This window comes from Vicia villosa, linkage group LG4, assembly GCF_029867415.1.
Source record: "Vicia villosa cultivar HV-30 ecotype Madison, WI linkage group LG4, Vvil1.0, whole genome shotgun sequence".
Lineage (NCBI taxonomy): Eukaryota > Viridiplantae > Streptophyta > Magnoliopsida > Fabales > Fabaceae > Vicia > Vicia villosa.
Genome location: NC_081183.1, coordinates 188,856,833 through 188,878,662, shown reverse-complemented (window position 1 = coordinate 188,878,662; position 21,830 = coordinate 188,856,833). Strand labels below are relative to the sequence as shown.

The window sequence follows — 21,830 nt, the reverse complement described above, 5'->3', positions numbered from 1 at the left end:
CAAGTGTTGATCAGGATAATCTAGGAAGTCTTAGCTTGTGTCTAAGCAGTTGTAATTAGAGTGATCACGTGGTGGTCAGGATACTCTAAGAAAGTCTTAGCTTGTGTCTAAGCATTTGTTCCTAGAGTGATCAGGTTGTGATCAGGATACTCTAGAAGACTTAGTCGTGGGCTAAGTGGAAAACCATTGTAATCTGTTGCGATTAGTGGATTAAATCCTCAGGTGAGGTAAATCACTCCGTGGGGGTGGACTGGAGTAGTTTAGTTAACAACGAACCAGGATAAAAATAACTGTGCAAATTGTTTTTATCATTCAAGTTTTTAAACTACACTTATTCAACCCCCCCCCCCCTTTCTAAGTGTTTTTCTATCCTTCAATTGGCATCAGAGCGCCGGTTCTAAGGTGCAAGCACTTAACCGTGTTTAGAAAAGATTCAGGAAGAGAAAAACGCTTAAGTAAAAGATGGTTGGTGAATCTCAATCAAATCCAACTGCATCTACATCTGGCTCTGCTGAGCAATACAAAGGTAACAATGGTTATACTAGACCACCAATATTCGATGGTGAAAACTTTGAATATTGGAAAGATAAACTGGAAAGTTACTTTCTTGGTCTGGATGCTGATCTATGGGGTCTTCTGCTGGATGGTTACAAACATCCTGTTAAAGCTACTGGTGTAAGGCTCACAAGAAGCGAAATGACTGATGATCAAAAGAAAGATTTCAAGAATCATCATAAATGTAGGACTATTTTGCTGAATGTTATCTCTCATGCTGAGTATGAGAAGATATCTAACAGGGAAACTGCCCATGATATATATGAGTCAGTGAAAATGACCCATGAGGGAAATGCTCAAGTCAAGGAGACTAAAGCTCTTGCTCTAATCCAGAAATATGAAGCCTTCAAGATGGAGGATGATGAAGACATTGAGAAGATGTTTTCAAGATTTCAAACTCTGACTGCTGGATTAAGAGTTCTGGACAAAAGCTACACCAAGGCTGATCATGTAAAGAAGATCATCAGAAGCTTACCCAGAAGATGGGGTCCAATGGTGACTGCATTCAAGATTGCGAAGAATCTGAATGAAGTTTCTTTGGAAGAGCTTATCAGTGCCTTGAGAAGCCATGAAATAGAGCTGGATGCAAACGAGCCTCAGAAGAAAGGTAAGTCTATTGCATTAAAATCTAATGTTAAAAAATGCACTAACGCTTTTCAGGCTAGAGAAGAAGATCCTGAAGAATCAGAATCTGAAGAAGAAGATGAACTGTCCATGATCTCCAGAAGGGTGAACCAACTCTGGAAGAGCAAGCAAAGGAAGTTCAGAGGCTTCAGAAGTTCAAAGGATTTGAACGTGGAGAATCTTCTGGTGACAGAAGATCTGACAAGAAGAAGGCTGTCTGCTATGAGTGCAATGAGCCTGGACATTACAAGAACGAGTGTCCAAAACTTCAGAAGGAGAATCCCAAGAAGAAGTTTCATAAGAAGAAAGGTCTTATGGCAACATGGGATGATTCTGAATCAGAATCAGACTCTGAAGGAGAGTAGGCCAACTTCGCGCTGATGGCTACAGAAGATGATGGATCAGAATCTACATAAGAATCAGATTTTGAAGAGATATCCTTGGCGGCAAATAGGACAAAAAGCAAAATGTCATGGTACCTGGACTTTGGGTGCTCGCGACACATGACAGGAAGAAGGTCTACATTCCAAGACCTGGTGCTTAAACCAGGTGGAGAAGTCAAGTTTGGAGGAGATCAGAAGGGCAAAATCATTGGCTCTGGAACCATTAGTCTTGGTAACTCTCCTTCAATAACTAATGTACTTCTTGTTGAAGGATTAACGCATAACTTATTGTCCATAAGTCAATTAAGTGACAATGGTTATGATATAATCTTCAATCAAAAGTCTTGCAAGGCTGTAAGTAAGAAGGATGGCTCAATCCTATTTACAGGCAAGAGGAAGAACAACATTTATAAGATTGATCTTTCTGATCTTGAGAAGGAGAAGGTGACTTGTCTTATGTCTGTTTATGAGGAGCAATGGGTCTGGCACAGAAGATTAGGTCATGCTAGTTTGAGAAAGATTTCTCAGATTAACAAACTAAATCTGGTCAGAGGTCTCCCAAATCTGAAATTCAAATCAGATGCTCTTTGTGAAGCATGTCAGAAGGGCAAGTTCTCCAGACTTGCATTCAAGTCTAAGAATGTTGTTTCTACCTCAAGGCCATTAGAACTCTTGCACATTGATCTGTTTGGCTCAGTCAAAACAGCATCTGTCAGAGGGAAGAAATATGGATTAGTCATCGTTGATGATTATAGCCGTTGGACATGGGTAAAGTTCTTGAAACACAAGGATGAGTCTCATTCAGTGTTCTTTGAATTCTGCACTCAGATCCAATCTGAGAAAGAGTGTAAAATCATAAAGGTCAGAAGTGATCATGGTGGTGAATTTGAGAACAAATTCTTTGAGGAGTTCTTCAAAGAAAATGGTATTGCCCATGATTTCTCTTGTCCTAGAACTCCACAGCAAAATGGAGTTGTAGAGCGAAAGAATAGGACTCTACAAGAAATGGCCAGAACCATGATCAATGAAACCAATATGGCTAAGCATTTCTGGGTAGAAACAATAAACACTGCGTGTTATATTCAGAATAGAATCTCTATAAGACCTATTCTAAATAAGACTCCTTATGAATTGTGGAAGAACAGAAAGCCCAACATTTCATATTTCCATCCTTTTGGATGTGTATGTTTTATTCTGAATACTAAAGATCATCTTGGTAAGTTTGATTCTAAAGCTCAAAAGTGTTTCCTTCTTGGATATTCTGAACGCTCTAAAGGCTACAGAGTATACAATACTGAAACATTGATTGTAGAAGAATCAATCAATATCAGGTTTGATGATAAGCTTGGTCTTGAAAAACCAAAGCAGTTTGAGAAGTTTGCAGATTTTGATATTGATATATCAGAAGCAGTAGAACCAAGAAGCAAAGCTGCAGAAGCTGGCAGTCTCAGAAGCAATGAATCAAAAGATCAAGTTGCTGCATCTTTAGAGAATCCCAGGATTTCTGAAGAACCAACAATCAGAAGATCACCTAGACTTGCTTCAGCTCATTCAGAAGATGTGATCCTTGGAAAGAAAGATGATCCCATCAGAACAAGGGCATTCCTTAAGAACAATGCAGAATGTCAATTAGGTCTTGTTTCTTTGATCGAGCCAACTTCTGTTGATCAAGCTCTAGAAGATCCAGACTGGATAATTGCCATGCACGAAGAACTAAATCAGTTTACAAGGAATGATGTATGGGACTTGGTTCCTAGACCAAAAGGATTTAACATCATCGGCACTAAGTGGGTGTTCAGAAACAAGCTAAGCGAGAAGGGAGAAGTGGTAAGAAACAAAGCCAGACTGGTTGCTCAAGGTTATAGTCAGCAAGAAGGAATTGACTACACAGAAACCTTTGCATGATTTTTGTACTTAAGATTCGTTTCATTTATATGTTGTCGTTGTAGGATAGTGGTAAGTATTTACTTTGTTTATACGTTTTTGTATTGAGCCATACATTTGTTTTTGGTTTTCAAAACTTGTTGATTCACAATTCTTTGGTTTATTACTTTTGATTCTTTGATTTATTTGACATTGTTTGAGGACAAACAAAGTTTTAAGTTGGGGAGAGTTTGATCAGTGCCAAAATGTTGTTATTTTGGGTATATAATTGTGGCACTTATCGATTCTATTCCTTCCGTTTTTGTAATAAAATCCCCACTTTTGTGTATATATTCACATTATTTAGTTTTCATATGTTTTATATACCGTTTAATAGTTTTTCCTTTGTTTTTATAGGTATTCATACTTATTGGAGCCTCGAGGAATAAAGTGTCGAAGGCACGGCTCCGATTGCGCGATTTTGGATCAAATAAGCAAGTTTTGTGCAGAGAGCGCCGCTGAGCGGCGTGTAAGCGCGCTTTCCAGGGGCGAACCAAATTTCCCTGGCCGCTAAGCGGCGGTTCTGGCCGCTAAGCGGAGGCCTGTTTACTGTTCTTGATATTTTTGTAATACGTGTAGTCCGCTAAGCGAGATTTGGCCGCTAAGCGGCCGTAGCAGAAATTGTCTTTATATTCTTTCATTTGAACCATTTTAGGGTTATGGTTTTGGAGAGTTTTTGATTCCAACTCCATCATTTTCATTCTTAGATTAGGATTAGCTTAGAAAACAACACCGGGTCATGCACTTGGAAGATCGGAGGTGGATTTCTCATCAACCGGAGCTGACAACCCGCGAGGTGTTTGGTTTATCTTCTCTATTCTTTGTGTATTTCTTTGTGTTGGGTTTGTTTGTATAGTTACTCGAATCTTATGTATATTTACCGATTATAATGTTATATTTAACTTGCTTTACGAATCTGTGTTGATATTGTTCTGGATTTTTGCTCTATGCTGGGGATTTGGGTTGCTTTAGAGATAAACTTCTTAAATCCTTATCTAGGATGATTATCTGTTGGTTCTGAACTCTAGAGATAGATTTAGAGCTAGCATTCACTATTTGTATCTGTTCTTAATGCTTTCGTGTTTGAGCGGCGCGCGAGAGATCGCCGACGCGAGAATATGGATGTTCTCGCGACTTCGCGTTAGAGATAACCTTAGTTGTGAGATGATCTCATTTGTGCTCCAGAGATGGACGCTTATGTGAGAGATACGTGATGACATAGACGAGTATCGTAGGTTGAATATAATGGGTTGGTAAGTGTATGTTTGTGAAGAGTGAATATATTTACATTCCTGATAAGTTCTTTCTCTTCTAAGAATGTGTTTGTTATTCTTTCCTGTCTATATCTTTGTTTACTTTTTGCTCATTCAAACCCGAGCTCGAAACCATAGAAACTGTTGAATGGCATCTCTCCATCTCTGAGGACAATAATTCCCGGATCAATATTTCCAAATCTTTTTTCGTTGCTTGCCCTATACTGCAATTCAACAAAATGGCGCCGTTGCCGGGGATGGTTGTGATTGCATCGCAATAGTTTTCGTGGTTTTGAGCTTTGTATATATCGTATATATTGTATATGCTTACTTGTATAATCTCACTTGCATATATACTTACTTGTACATGTTTACTTGTTTATATTCACCAACTTTTCTCTTTTTGTATAATAATACATGTATATGTTCATACTTGTATATATGTGTTTGTTTGTGTACATATTTTTATACTTGTGTTTTCTTTATGTTTGTGAAATTGTTATATATTTGTACTGTAACGTTTGTTGAGTGGTTGGTTAGGACACTTTCTTTAGGCTTGTGCGGTGAGACATCACCAAGGCATGATTGGAGGAAGCTACTTTCCAAACACCGAAACAATAAAGGCGTCGAGCTAACGACGTAAAACAAGCGCTTGTTGGGAGGCACCCCAACGGTTGTAAATATTGTTTATATTTATATTTATGAGGTATTTAGGTGAAGTGGAGGAAAATTGGAACAGCTATTTCTGTTCTGATTTTTCTGGTTTTTTCTGTCATCGCTAAGCGAGCCTAGCTCCGCTAAGCGATGACAGTAAAATTCTGTTTTTCTTGCTTTGTACCAGTGGGTTCCCATTCCACTTGGTTCACTCATTTTTCCCACTTTCACCAAGGCTATTTAGTAGTAGATACTAGTTTTATTTGTCTAATTCTTTTGTTGGTTGTTTGTACTCGAATTTTGTCCGTTATTCGAAGATTTTTGAGGTGATTTTCCAAAGCTTGAGTGTTTCAACTTGCGGATGTATGGTAGGATATTGTTTTTGAAGTCGTATCATTCAAGGTACTCATTTATCGCTTTCTACAGCATAACATGTTTAGGAAACTTTTCATTTGTACAATTACCATACCATTCATTCTTTTGCATTACTTGCTTATTGATTGAATCACTTTAGTTCCCAAACCATAAATGTGAGGAAGCTTTCCATTATTCACATATGCTGGAGGCCACAATCTTTGTTTTAACTGGATTTTATTATGCTTAATCTTTTGTTTATGTTGATTTTATGAAAGTATGAAAAGGATCAAGGCATTTTATTTCATTTTGAGCACAACCACCATAACCAAATAGTCAATTCACCTTGTGAGTGTGTGATCATTTGTTACCCCTTTTGAGCTTTTTGTCAATGTCCACGTTGTTTTTGCTAAATGCTTATCTTTGAGTGTTTAGTTGTCATTTTTGCATGGATGATTGATTCTTTGTTTTCTTGAACCCTCAACCATGATTTTTGGTATGATTTTTTACCTTGCATTAGAAAGTAGGGAGTATTCATATGATGGTGTGGTTGAAATCAAGTTGGGGAGAGAAATGGTTGCTACTTATTTGGTTGTTGCTATGAGGTTGAAAAGAAAGAAAAAAAATGTGAAAAGAAAAGAAAAGAAAAAGAAAGAAAAAAATAAAAAAAGTTTTGAAAAACAAAAAGAAAAGAGAAGTGAATAACTGTGCTAATAAGTATTGTGATTGGTTTGAGAAACTTGTGGTTAAGGAAGAAGTTTAATCGAGATTTTGTTGCTTAGGACTTTGGTGGATTGATCACTCCCTTAGGTTTAGGCAAGTTTTTGTTTCGATTAGCCTTAGGACTTATCCCTTGTTTGTTTACCAAGCCACATTACAACCTTGAAAAGTCCTTGTGATTCTTGCTTTTGTATCTTCAATGTGATTTTTGGATGAATGCATAATTTAATCTTTTGTTTGCAAGATTTTTGGATGAGTGTTAAAAGTCCTTCACCTTTGTGTGTTCTTCATCCATTGATGAAATTTTGCTAGGTGTGATTCATGAGATAGCATGTATTGGTTTAGAATGTTTTGCATGATTTTTGTACTTAAGATTCGTTTCATTTATATGTTGTCGTTGTAGGATAGTGGTAAGTATTTACTTTGTTTATACGTTTTTGTATTGAGCCATACATTTGTTTTTGGTTTTCAAAACTTGTTGATTCACAATTCTTTGGTTTATTACTTTTGATTCTTTGATTTATTTGACATTGTTTGAGGACAAACAAAGTTTTAAGTTGGGGAGAGTTTGATAAGTGCCAAAATGTTGTTATTTTGAGTATATAATTGTGGCACTTATCGATTCTATTCATTCCGTTTTTGTAATAAAATCCCCACTCTTGTGTATATATTCACATTATTTAGTTTTCATATGTTTTATATACCGTTTAATAGTTTTTCCTTTGTTTTTATAGGTATTCATGCTTATTGGAGCCTCGAGGAATAAAGTGTCGAAGGCACAGCTCCGATTGCGCGATTTTGGATCAAATAAGCAAGTTTTGTGCAGAGAGCGCCGCTGAGAGGCGTGTAAGCGCGCTTTCCAGGGGCGAACCAAATTTCCCTGGCCGCTAAGCGGCGGTTCTGGCCGCTAAGCGGAGGCCTGTTTACTGTTCTTGATATTTTTGTAATACGTGTAGTCCGCTAAGCGAGATTTGGCCGCTAAGCGGCCGTAGCAGAAATTGTCTTTATATTCTTTCATTTGAACCATTTTAGGGTTATGGTTTTGGAGAGTTTTTGATTCCAACTCCATCATTTTCATTCTTAGATTAGGATTAGCTTAAAAAACAACACCGGGTCATGCACTTGGAAGATCGGAGGTGGATTTCTCATCAACCGGAGCTGACAACCCGCGAGGTGTTTGGTTTATCTTCTCTATTCTTTGTGTATTTCTTTGTGTTGGGTTTGTTTGTATAGTTACTCGAATCTTATGTATATTTACCGATTATAATGTTATATTTAACTTGCTTTACGAATCTGTGTTGATATTGTTTTGGATTTTTGCTCTGTGCTGGGGATTTGGGTTGCTTTAGAGATAAACTTCTTAAATCCTTATCTAGGATGATTATCTGTTGGTTCTGAACTCTAGAGATAGATTTAGAGCTAGCATTCACTGCTTGTATCTGTTCTTAATGCTTTCGTGTTTGAGCGGCGCGCGAGAGATCGCCGACGCGAGAATATGGATGTTCTCGCGACTTCGCGTTAGAGATAACCTTAGTTGTGAGATGATCTCATTTGTGCTCCAGAGATGGACGCTTATGTGAGAGATACGTGATGACATAGACGAGTATCGTAGGTTGAATATAATGGGTTGGTAAGTGTATGTTTGTGAAGAGTGAATATATTTACATTCCTGATAAGTTCTTTCTCTTCTAAGAATGTGTTTGTTATTCTTTCCTGTCTATATCTTTGTTTACTTTTTGCTCATTCAAACCCGAGCTCGAAACCATAGAAACTGTTGAATGGCATCTCTCCATCTCTGAGGACGATAATTCCCGGATCAATATTTCCAAATCTTTTTTCGTTGCTTGCCCTATACTGCAATTCAACACCAGGTTAGAATCTATTCGTCTATTAATTTCTTTTGCCACTCAACATAACATCACTCTTTATCAGATGGATGTCAAGAGTGCCTTCTTAAATGGTTATATAGATGAAGAAGTTTATGTCCATCAACCTCCTGGTTTTGAAGACTCCATGTCTCCAAATCATGTTTTTAAATTAAAGAAATCATTATACGGATTGAAACAAGCTCCTAGAGCTTGGTATGAACGTTTGAGTTCTTTCCTTCTGGAAAATGGTTTCACTAGAGGAAAAGTGGACACTACTCTCTTTTGTAAAACATTTAAAAAGGATATTTTAATTTGTCAAATATCTGTTGATGATATTATCTTTGGAACATCTAATGCTACACTTGGAAAGGAGTTTGCTAAGTCTATGCAGGCTGAATTTGAAATGAGCATGATGGGAGAACTCAAGTATTTCCTTGGGATTCAAATCAACCAAACTTCTGATGGAACATATGTTCATCAAACGAAGTATGTGAAAGTACTTCTGAAGAAGTTTAATCTTTCAGAAAGCAAAGAAGCCAAAACTCCTATGCATCCAACATGTGTCCTAGGTAAGGATGAGGTAAGTAAGAAGGTAGATCAGAAGTTGTACAGAGGTATGATTGGATCTCTTCTATACCTAACTGCTTCTAGACCTGACATTCTCTTTAGTGTTTGTTTGTGTGGTAGATTCCAATCAGATCCGAGAGAATCTCATTTAACTGCGGTTAAGAGAATTCTGAGGTATCTGAAAGGTACTACTAATGTTGGTTTGGTTTACAGAAGATCCAAAGAATATAACTTAGTAGGATTCTGTGATGCGACTATGCTGGAGATAGAATTGAAAGGAAAAGTACTTCTGGAAGTTGTCAATTTCTTGGAAGTCATCTGATCTCATGGTACAGCAAGAAGCAAGCTACAATTGCCCTCTCAACAACAGAAGCAAAATGTGTTGCTGCTGCTGGATGTAGCACACAAATGCTCTGGATGAGAAGTCAGTTAGAAGATTATCAGATATATGAGAGTAACATTCCTATTTTCTGTGATAATACTTCTGCTATATGTTTATCTAAGAATCCTATCTTACATTCAAAAGCTAAACATATTGAGATTAAACATCATTTCATAAGGGACTATGTTCAGAAGGGTGTTATATTTTTAAACTTTGTGGATACAGACCATCAATGGGCTGATATCTTTACAAAACCCCTTGCTGAAGATAGGTTTAAGTTCATTCTGAAGAATATCAGTATGGATTTATGCCCATAATGAGAAGATGAGAAGATCTTATGTATGAGTATCTTCTGAAATGAGATTGGATTAGTCTTTTATAAGAAGTTCTGTTTGTAATCAATTAGAAGTAGTGATTCAGTTATTACTAACGTTTCATTGTCTAAGTTGATTCAGAATCTCTTTAAAAGTAAAACAGCTGTAACTGGCTATCCAGATGGTAAACACATGTTCATTTTTTTCTGGACAAACGTGCGTGCAGTTGAGGGGACGTCTACTTAGGTAACTGTGCTAATCACTTCTTTTGTCATTATTATCTCTCCTCACGTCAAATAACATTAAATGCCATTCATCATTTCTTTTATTGTCCTTTTTCGTTTTTTCATACCCGTCAAACGTTTCCTTTCCCTAGAACGTTTCCTTCCCCACATTCCCTCTATTTATTTCTCCATTCCCTTGCATTCTTCAATCAATCTTTGCGCTCTCTCTCTCCTTCTCTCACTTTTCTATGAATATTTTTTTTCATAAACCTTAGTTTATTCATCTTCATCCTAGCATTCATCATGAATCCGCCTTCAAGTTTCTCTCAAGAGGTTTCTCCACTGAAAACTTGCTTCAGTCCTTCATCTATAATGGAAGTTTTGTGCAAATCTCATGTGGACGCTGATGATTTGGGTGCTTATGGTTTCAACCAAGATGCAAAGGCGAAGGCTCAAGGGTGGTCGTTCTATATGTATAGAACTGTTGGAAGGGTTTTCTGGTTCAAGGTTGAGAAACAAATCTCGGGGATCACTGACATTGATTTCAAGACGGATCTCTCAGGATTCCAAGAAGTCTCAAGTCAGATCTCTTCTGTGATGCTGTTATCAACATTTATCCAAAGGAAGAAGACTTTCTTGAGATATTGTATGATGTTAAGGATCATGTTCTTAACTTCTATGTTAAGGGAAAGCCCCGTTTGAGACATTAGCTCTCTTCCTGTGAACTGTCTCTCACTTCCTCCTTGAATTCATGCATCTCTCCTACAGTGGAGGTTCTAGTCTGGACAGGCATGCAGAGTTTCAAGCTTTCATGGCTGAACAAACTGAGAAGACCGTAGGGATTCATGATATGTTAGCTAAGATTGTCTAAGCTAGGGTTGTAGTCCTTAAGTCTTTGTAGTTTTCCTTCCTTGTTGCATCTGTTTTCTGCATACATCTTTTGTAATCCTGTTTGTTTAATCAATGAAAAGTTAAATTTTGTTTCTTTCCTTTGTCGTTTTCTACATCTGAATCTTTTATATTCTTTTTGATGTTATGACAAAAAGGGGGAGAGAATATATGATAAATGATTTGATTAATATTATCAGTTACTGGGTAAAAATGCCCCACATTACTAACAGAACTTGTAAAGTTCTACTCTTTAAGTTGTGTTGTTGTAGGAATTGAAGATTCTCTTTCAAGATCAACATAAGAAGCAACGAGATGATGAAGCAACTCTTTAGAGAATCAAGCTCTTGGATTCTTGAAGCAAGCTGCGTACTATGAAGCTTCAGAATCAGAAGCAAGAAGGAAGAATGTTCAGATATTCTGATGATAGAATATGTTCTGATTCTGAATGTCTATATGGATCTGATACATTCTATATGGCTTATATGGCTCTGATACATATTATGTGTTCTGAAACATAATTTATGTTCTGATTCATTCATACTGACTTTTGTCGTTTAGTTTTGTTCTGTAACATTTCAGGATGTAGAGATGCTCTGATGATGCTCTGGTACATTCAACAATGTTCTGATACAATCTAGCATGAAGTGATGTAAAAAGAAATTCAAGCTCTGAAGCTGTCCGATGGAAGCAAAAGTCAGAAGCTGTGAATGTTCTGAAGATCAAAGAAATTCAAGTTCTGAAGCTGTCCGATGGAAGCAAGAGTCAGAAGCTGTGAATGTTCTGAGGATCTAAAGAAATTCAAAGTTCTGAAGCTGTCCTATGGAAGCAGAAATCAGAAGTCATGAATGTTCTGAAGATCAAGCACTGTGAACGTCTCTACCGAAATAATCAGGGAAGTCTTTTATTATTAAAATTCTTCTAGTATTAATTTCAGGGGGAGATTATTCATCTCAGGGGGAGATTGTTAATCTCAGGGGGAGACATATTCACATGCTTATGCTATAGCTGTGTAATTGTTTTTAGCCGTCTGCTCTTTCTGATCGCAAACTCATATCATTTATATATGTTTTTGTCATCATCAAAAAGGGGGAGATTGTTAGAACAAGATTTGTTCTGATCAATATTCTTAGTTTTGATGATAACAAGGATATGAATTTTGTGTGAGATAATGTGGTACTCTAATACATTGCAAATTCCCTTTCAGGAAATATAAAGAGTATGCACAAATCAGCGCTCAGAAGCTTTGTCTCAGAAGGTTCAGCATGCAACATCAGAACATGGTCTGGCAAGACATCAGAAGATGGTCAAGGCAGAATCAGAACATGGGTCTATGGAAGCATCTGAAGAACTTGAGATCAGAAGCAGAAGCACTGAAGCTCTCATGGTATCACGCTCAGAAGCACTTCAAGGTCAGAAGACAAGAAGATGCTATGCACCAAGCTGTTTGACTCTGATGATATTCAAATGTTTTATTCACAAACATCAGATCAGAAGAAAGTACAGGTGGCATGCTACGCTGACTGACAAAAGGAACGTTGGAAGCTATTAAAGGCAACGTCAGTAGACACAGCGTGAACAAGGCTCGAGGTAGTTGACAAAAGCGTGAAACATTAAATGCAATGCTGTACGGAACACGCAAAGCATTAAATGCTCCCAACGGTCATCTTCTCAAGTGCCTATAAATATGAAGTTCTGATGAGAAGCAATGTTGACGATTTTGAAAAGAACCAATTCTGAAAAACTTGCTGAAACGCTGTTCAAACTCAAAGCTCAGAAACTTCATCTTCATCAAAGCTCACTACATTGCTGTTGTAATATATTAGTGAGATTAAGCTTAAACGTTAAGAGAAATATCACTGTTGTGATTATAGCTTTTCAGAAGCATTGTAAAACTCTTATTTGATTACATTAATTTGTAAGTAACTAGAGTGATCAAGTGTTGATCAGGATACTCTAGGAAGTCTTAGCTTGTGTCTAAGCAGTTGTAATTAGAGTGATCACGTGGTGGTCAGGATACTCTAAGAAAGTCTTAGCTTGTGTCTAAGCATGTGTTCCTAGAGTGACCAGGTTGTGATCAGGATACTCTAGAAGACTTAGTCATGGGCTAAGTGGAAAACCATTGTAATCTATTGCGATTAGTGGATTAAATCCTCAGGTGAGGTAAATCACTCCGTGGGGGTGGACTGGAGTAGTTTAGTTAACAACGAACCAGGATAAAAATAACTGTGCAAATTGTTTTTATCATTCAAGTTTTTAAACTACACTTATTCAAACCCCCCCTTTCTAAGTGTTTTTCTATCCTTCAAGGATGACTATTAACAAACTTTTCATATTGCCAGTCATCAAAATAGGAATTACCTCCTCATTTATAGATGAATCTTGACCTGCAACTGGTTCTATCTAGTGTGTAGCTTTTACTAACAGGTTTTGACACTAAAGAAAAGGCGTGTGACATAATTAGGTTCTGAATTCAACACAGTATGACTTTGGAAGAAACCAATGTGTTTATAAAGACTCAGTCAAGTTCTAGAATGCTTCTATAACAACGGTTCTGACGAACGTTACTGATAGAGCTTCTGTTCGTGACTCCGATGAAAGAGATTTTGGGGCCTCCTCTAGCTCTGAGATTTTTTTGTCCAAGTTCTGAAGATTCTCAAGACAAGGTTCTGGAAGAACAAGTTCTGAAAATTCTGAAGACAAAACTTTTAAAGACCAAGTGCTGAAGTTTTGAAAGCAAGGTTCATTTAATTTTGTAAGCAAGTGAACTTTTGTTCATTAACTTGCAGCAAGTGTGCTTTTGTTCGATACTTGTTTAACACTTTTGCATTATTTGACTGTATTTCAAACTTGTGTAATCTGCTTTCAAGAAGTAACTCTGTAAACACAAACCTTTGTATTCATCGAGTGAAGTTGATAGTTCCTTGAGAGACTAGGGCTTTAGTCAGAATTTTCAAGATTAGTCTTTATGGTTTGCAACAAGTGACACTTAGTCTTTGTTATGGTGTCTGTAATCAGTTCGGGTATAGTGGATTAAGTCTTTGTTGATAAGGCAAAATCACCTTGGCGGGTGGACTGGAGTAACTTCGTTAGCAATGAACCGGGATAAAAATAATTGTGTTATTTATTTTTGTTCTTGTATTTTGATTTGGGAAGAAATTGATTTTAAACCTTGAAACTCAATTGAAACCCCTCATTTCTTGTGTTTCACGCACCTTCAAATACATATTTTGTCATCGTCAAATTGTCCATTTTTTAAAAACTCCCAGTAAAAAACACAAACTCAGTCACCAAATTTTCTTTTGGAAATAAAGCATATCTATTATAACCAAAAACAAATAGTTATAAGTTGATCCCAATGATCCAGGAAAAACCAAACTACTAGCTTATACTACTAGAACTCACATGAATATGAGTACTTAAGTGTTTATTTGAATTACATCTCCACATAATACTATCTATAATTTTATCAAAGATATTATGCTCTAAACTCCTTTGGGAGAAAATGATTTCATTCCTTCCCCTCCAAATCTCATAGACGGTTTCGGCAATAGCAACCTTCAAGATTTGCCTTCTCCAACCTTTTTTCCTAGTTTTCATGATCAACCAATCTTTCTCCTCATTCCACTCCAAAGGCCTTCTAATGATGCCCAACCAATTTAACACCTTACTCCAATTTTCATTGAGGACACGACATTGAAAGAATAAATGGTTCGTGCTTTCAACCTGATCACACACACTACACTTAGGGTCTAATTACATTCCAAAACGAATGAGTCTATCCTTCGTAAGAAGTTTACCAATAAGGGTCATCCAAAGCGTGGAGAGAGCTCTCAGTCTTGCCAAATTATTAAGCATGATTTTGTGCCAAATATACTTCTCTTTCTCCCCTCGAAGGGCTTGGTACATAACTCCCGTCTGATACTTGTTTTCTTGTTCAACCTCTTTCTAATATGGGATGTCCCTAACAAAATCCTTGCATTTCATAATTTTCTTCATGATCCATAAACAGTTGCTCTTCAGTCACCAAATTTAGTGAGTTGGAATTGCCACATGACTTATATATAATATACAAACACATTTAAATATTTTTTTTTTACTTTTTAAATTTTTTTCACCAAAAAACAAAAAACACTAATACAAGTTCTTGAACTCAATATTTGAAGGTTAAAAAAATTATAAACTTACCACTGATGTTTTTTTAATAATTTAATTAAATAAATTTAAATATATATTCTATAAATTTTAAGTCCCACAATCCGTCAAAAAAAAAAATTCCCACAAAAAAATTAAAATTTGTTTGTTTTTATACTACTATTACATATATTTGTTAACAAAATATTTTTTAAATAAAAAACCTTCAAAATAAGAGAAACTAAAAAATATTTAATTGTGTTTCAATATAAAAAAGTCTAATATTTTAATTTTTTTAATTTTATTTAAAAAAATATTGATATGTGTTTGAATATTATTTTAGTTCACATGATTTTAAATATGTTTGAAAATTGAATATTATTAAAAATTAAATATTTTTAGTTTGAATATCATTTAAATGTAATTTTAATTTGTATTAACTTTAAATAACAATAAAAAATTGTATATTAATAATTAAATAATTTTTTATTTACATAAAATATTAATAAATATATAAAATGATGAAGTTTTACTTAAAAAAATTGTAACTTTAAGCGGTAAGGCAACCAGGGGCGGATGCACTTGAAGCAGGTTGGGGGCTCAAGCCCCCACAAGAAAATCAAAATTTTCTTTATATTAATGTTTTATTTTGTTCTATTTTATTTTTTTCCTCATCTATTTACTAGCCACATCAAAGTATACTTATTCCACTCACCACACACCTTCATATTAATTTCATTTTATCTTTTTAACTCTTACTTATTCCAATTTAATTTTTCTATCAAATCAAATCTTAACTTTATTCTGTTTGACTCTAAGTCATACTTTTCTTCCAACTTTAGTATCAACAACCATTTATTTGATCTCTTCTTCTTGTTATTGCTTCTCTACTATTTAAAATTTAATTTTTTTTATTTAATATTAATTATTTTGTGTCTACTTGTAGATTCACTCAACTATTATTTATTTATTTATTTTATTATGTATTTTATAAATTTCATAAATTGTATAGTTAAAATATAGACTATTTATCTAAGCCCCACCAAAGAAAAATTCTGGATCCGCCACTGAAGGCAACACGATTATATGCCCATTGTCCATGGCTCAAATTCTCGCAATTCAGAAAATGAAAGAATAATATATTATAAAAAATACTTTTATTTTGATACATTGTTAATATAAATTTTTTAATTAAAGAGTAACTTTTAAATTAATTATGAGTAGAGTCAAACATTATAAAAGATATTATAATTATGCTGTTGTAAAATATATATATATATATAAATTTTTTTTTATTGTGTAAATGAATAAAATATTAAAAACAATTTTTACATAATTGTATATGTTTATATACAGGGTTAAGCAAATAGTTAGTTATTTGAATTAAAAAAAATGGTTGGTTTTATACAATTAAAATTTCTTTTTTAATCATAATAAAACCTTTATCCAACTTTTAGTCCATGCAATATTTCTCTCAAGAGTTTTAGTCCATTTAAAATCAAAATATATTGAGAGTTTATCAAATCACTATTAGACTTTACAAATATATATATATATATATATATATATATATATATATATATATATATATATATATATATATATATGGTTTTGCACAAAATGAGGTTAAATTTTGATTTAAAGGTCTAGATTTTGGTTATTTTCTTTTCTGAAATTTTCAGCACTTAAAATTTCATATTTATTTCATTAGTTAATTAAAATTTTAACTTTTTTGAATAAATTTTTATAATATTCTAAATACTCATATACAAAATAAATAAAAAAATTCAAAGGTTCAGATCGGTTAATTTAGAATCAAAAAATAAAAGTACTAACATAAAATTTTACTGACAAGTCAAGACAAAATTTATAGGAATTTGATATATATGTTATAAATTTTATAATAAAGAGTAATATGATATTTGACCATTATATATATATTTTTCCTGAGTCAACATTTGACCATGAGATACAAATAGAAAAGTGACAATCATACATTAAAGACATGTTTGTCTATGAAGTTTTTAATGACAAAAATATTAAAGCTTTCTTTTCTTTTCTTTTTTTTTGGCAAAATTTTACTTAATTTATCATGAATATACATTTTTAAAAAATCATAAAATAGTATTAAAACTTTAGACCAAATATAATATATATAATATTGCTAACTTATTTGGATAGATTCATACTTGACTACTATAAATTGTCACAAGGTAACATACATTGTTTTGTCTTGTAGTTGACTAGGTTCTTCTTCTATAATGTAACCATTCATCAAAGTTGGTTCAAAATCATTGTTCTGAAATTTTTTGTTGAGTGAGAAAGTAGACATGGGAAGAACTCCTTGTTGTGACAAAGAGCAGGTCAAGAGAGGACCATGGTCTCCTGATGAAGATGCAAAACTCAAGAGTTATATTGAAATTCATGGCACTGTTGAAAATTGGATTTCATTGCCCAAAAAAGCTGGTATTATTTTCTCTTTTCACATTGTTGCATTCTTTTTTTGGTTTTTCATTTTCATGAGAAATTTATTTATTTATTTATTTATTTATTAGTAAATCAATAATGAAATAATTAACTATGATTAATTTATAATATGCAGATCTTAAGAGGTGTGGGAAGAGTTGTCGTCTAAGGTGGCTGAATTATCTTAGGCCAAACATCAAACATGGAGGCTTTACTGAAGAAGAGGACACCATCATTTGCACACTCTATTCTCAAATTGGTAGCAGGCAAGTATTTTCAAATCATTTAATTTAATGCTACTATTATATTATCATTTTATAATTTCCAAATTATTATTACTATAAACTTAGATGAATTTATCTGTTATACATGATTTATTTAATATGATTTTATATATTATAATTGCAACAAATTGTTATTTCCTCCTATTTTATATATAATAAATAAGAGTATTGATTCAAATTCAAACTGAATAAAATAAAAAACTGCAAATCAATTTTAAAAATTAAAATTTTAAAAAATCTACTAATTTTTTAGGTGTTTGTATTTTCTTTTATGAAAACTGCTTACCAAATTGAATTTGAGATTGATATTTTAAAATAGATGCAAAGTTAACTGATCCACATTCATGTATTTTAATATTTATTTGTTTTTTTATTAATATGATAGATTATTAATTTACTATTCATTGATATTTAAATTATTTTAGAATTATTTATTAGTTTAATATTTCATTTATTTAAATATAAACTATTGTTTCTTTTCATTTTATAATTTTAATTTTTAATAGACTATATGTTGTATATTATTTCAAATGTATTATTTTATAGTATTTCTATAATATTATTGATGAAAAAATTATAATTTGTAATTTAAATATCCAAAAACTTATTCATATTAAATGTTATAAAATTGAATTTAATCGGATCAGATTTTTTTAAACTAGTTATTCAATACTGAATCAAACCGTGCGTAAATAATTTTATTTTTAAATCAAATAAAATTTCCTTTTAAAACCAATTCAAACCTCACAGCAACCAACTCTGAAAGTAAATATATTTTTTAGATTTATTGAATAGTTTGTATATCTATTCTATATGCTATAAGTTTTTAATTTTTTAAATTATTTTTCTTTATAGTACTAAGTTAGTTTTGTACTTTACAGGATTGTACAATATGCCTAAAAGTTTGAATACTCATGAAATTTTTGATTTGGTGCAGATGGTCTGTCATAGCATCAAAACTACATGGCAGAACAGACAATGATGTGAAAAACTATTGGAACACAAAACTGAAGAAAAAATTTATGGCAGGAAAAATTAACCTCAAATCATTATCAGGAAATGACAATACTACCCCTCCAATTGCATCACTACCTCAAAATTCCAACCTCCAAAATTCACAATATTCTCTACTTTCACCATTGCCAATTATGTTAGGAAACAATTTTGATGCTAGTTATGAATTCAACAATGATGAAATAAACAATGGTTTCAACCAAGTTCTTGAAAAAAGCATTGTTGCCTCCGAAATTGGTACGAGTAACAACAATGTTGTTAATTCTATGGTATCCGTGTGTGAAGACTCTTCGAGCATTGCAATGAACAACGACTGTGTATCTATTCAAGATCAAGCTGCTAATGAATCAATGGATCCATTGCTCGATTTCGACTTCGGACTTCATCATGATCATGAGAGAGTTGGTGATCTTGCTTTAACTTGTGGTTTTTTGGATTGGATTGATTTTAATCATTCTGACATAAAATCAAATTGATTCAATACAACATATTTCATTGTTTAGTGCTAGTAATCATTCATGAGATAATGAGATGGCAAAATCACTGAGTGTTCTTTTAAGCGAATCGAAGCGAGAAGCAATAAGGACGGAATCTTAATAAGATAATAATCTATACTTTGTTTTAGAAAATGATAAGATAATTTATTAGACCAAAGTTTGTTATTAAACAATTTAAAAAGTTGATTATTAAAGATTACAAGATTGATGTTTTTTTTTTACAAGTCTTTGTTTAAGGTTAATGTGTTGCATGAATAATGTTGTTGTGTGGTCCATGAGATTGGGTTTTTTGTTTTTTTGTTTGGGAATAAGGATTTTTATATGACATAAGCATTTTTTATGGTTTATTTTTTATGAGTGGGTCACGAAATTTGCATGGAGATGTGTCCAATTCAAAACTTGGAGTTGAATATTTTGTCCTTCTTATCATTCAATAACCATAAAAGATTCTGTCTTTTTTTCTCTCACTTCACGCTTCTTGTGCTGCATTTGTAGTACTCAGTAAATGATTGTTTTTTAGCTCTGAAATAATGAGTTAAAATTCATGGATTATAAATGTTGTACCTCAATGAAAAAGCAAATATATATTAAAATAACAAAAAAACACAATGATGAAATGATTAACACAATTATGCCTCAGTCAATATTAGTTTTAATTGAATAGTGTTTATTTTAATGTGATTCGTTTTCTTAATAGTAATAAAATAAGAAAAGGAAAATTATTATTAAATAAAGTGGTATCAAGGGAGAGAATTTGAACTTGGTACGCTGAAGTTATAAAGTTAATCTCTCGGTATTGAACTAGCATCTTAAATGTGATTCAAATGTTTCAATTTCATACTCCTCTTGATTATATATAAATTAGAGTTTTCCTGCGTTGTATTTTGTTTAAACCTTTGAATATATATAAAGTGTAATTATCTAAATATCATTATCATTTATCTGCTAAATGGATTCTAGGAAGTCTCTTACGTGCGTGCTTGAGCATTTAGAAGTCTCTTGTGTGCTTAAGCATTAAAGTCTTTTTCTTGTGTGTTTGGGCAATTAAAAGTCTCTTGCTTGCGTGTTTGAGCATTGAAATCCCTTACTTTTGTGTTTGGGCATTGGAATTCTCTTGCTTGTATGCTTGAACAATTTGTAATCAGATTTTATTATAGTGGAAATCTCTTGGAAGTGCAAGGGGACTGGACTACTCTTGATTTGCAGGAGGAACCAGGATAATTGCTTGTGTGTTTTCTTACTCTCTTAATTATTTCTGATCAATTTTATCCGCTGCTATCACTATCAAGCTCTAACTTAGATTCTATCCTTGTAAGATAAAAAGTTAAGACAATTTAACCCCTTATTGTGTTTTTCTCACCTTCAGTTGGCATCAGAGCACGGTCTGTGCACAACACTTAACAGTGGTACATAAAAGATCATGAGAGAAAAACAACATGCCTGAATCTAAAGTAGTTAACAATGCTGATCAAAGTACATCTGAAAAGAACAATTATATTTCTAAACCTCCAATATTCAGTGGTAATATTAGTGAGTTTGAGTGGTGAAAAAGCAAAATATATACTCACATAATAGGTCTTGATGATCAGTTATGAGATATTCTTGAAGATGAAACTGATTTATGGTTGATGGAGTAGGTATGATGGCTGATAGAAAGAGCCTCACACCTGCTTAGAAAAAGATATATAGAAAGCACCATAGAGTTAGAGGAATCTTGGTAGATGCTCTAAGTCATTATGAGTATCTCAAGATTCTTGACAAATCTACTGCCAAAACCATCTTTAATTCTTTTTGTGCTACCTATGAAGGAAATCAACATGTTAAAGAGGCCAAGGCAAACATTTTAGTCCACAGTATGAGCTATTCAAAATGAAAGAGGATGAAGGCATTGAGACCATGTTCTCAAGGTTTCAAGTTCTTGTATCTAGTCTTCAAGTTTTGAACAAAAGTTATATAATTTTTGATCATGTTAAGAAGATTCTTAGAAGTCTTCCTGCTAAATATATACCTAAGGTGATAGTTATACAAGAAGCTATAGAGTTTATGCAGATAAATCTAGAAAGCTTAATAAGCAATCTCCAGAGTCATGAGATAGAGTTGATTAGAGATTAACATGTTCAGAAGTCAAAGTTTCTTGCTTTGAAGTTTGTTGATCATTATGCCAAATTCTTTCAAGTTTGGAAATCTGAAGAACCTACTCATGAATAAGATTATGAAGAAGAATCAGAAGATGGAGAAATGGTATCCATAATCAAGAAATTTCAGTATATGGCCAATAAGAAGAACATGAAATTATGAGGCAGAGGTAATGGCTTCAAAGAGATAAGCTCCAGAATCAACAAAGATGATCAGAAAGGATGCTTTTACTGCAAGAAGCCTGGTCCTTTTATTGCTGAATGTCCATAGTTGTAGAAGGACCGGCCAAAGAAAGAAAGCTTTCATAAGAACAACTTTAGAAACAAGGTCAAGAAAGTTTTCATGGTAACATGGGATGAACTTGACAAAGAAGAAGAATTTGAAAAAGATGAAGAAGAAGTCAATCTAGCTCTGATAGATTCAACGTGTTCAGACACAAAATTTGATTCAGGTTCTGGCTTAGATTCTGAAGAAGAAGAAGATGAGGTATTTTATAAACTATCTCGTTTAGATTTAATTTCTTTCATTCAATACCTTATGGGTCGTTGTCAAGATAAAGCCAGACAATGAAAAGTTTAAAAATGGAGTAT

General features: G+C 33.5%; 1 protein-coding gene across 1 annotated transcript; it reads left to right on the top strand.

Moving 5' to 3' along the window:
- The first annotated feature begins 17,051 nt into the window (after positions 1-17,051).
- LOC131600579 (transcription factor MYB36-like) lies at positions 17,052-19,114 on the top strand. The gene is made up of 3 exons (XM_058872718.1): positions 17,052-17,309; positions 17,446-17,575; positions 18,531-19,114. Exons 1-3 carry the CDS (start codon positions 17,174-17,176, stop codon positions 19,081-19,083), a joined length of 819 nt encoding a protein of 272 aa, XP_058728701.1. The 5' UTR covers positions 17,052-17,173; the 3' UTR covers positions 19,084-19,114.
- Positions 19,115-21,830: the final 2,716 nt, after the last annotated feature.

What these genes read in the sequence shown, in the direction of transcription:
- LOC131600579 (XM_058872718.1), top strand. Translation starts at nt 17,174, where the DNA reads ATGGGAAGAACTCCTTGTTGTGACAAAGAGCAGGTCAAGAGAGGACCA. An exon ending in TTCATTGCCCAAAAAAGCTG is followed by an intron (nt 17,310 to 17,445) that starts GTATTATTTTCT and finishes TATAATATGCAG; the next exon opens with ATCTTAAGAGGTGTGGGAAG. An exon ending in TATTCTCAAATTGGTAGCAG is followed by an intron (nt 17,576 to 18,530) that starts GCAAGTATTTTC and finishes GATTTGGTGCAG; the next exon opens with ATGGTCTGTCATAGCATCAA.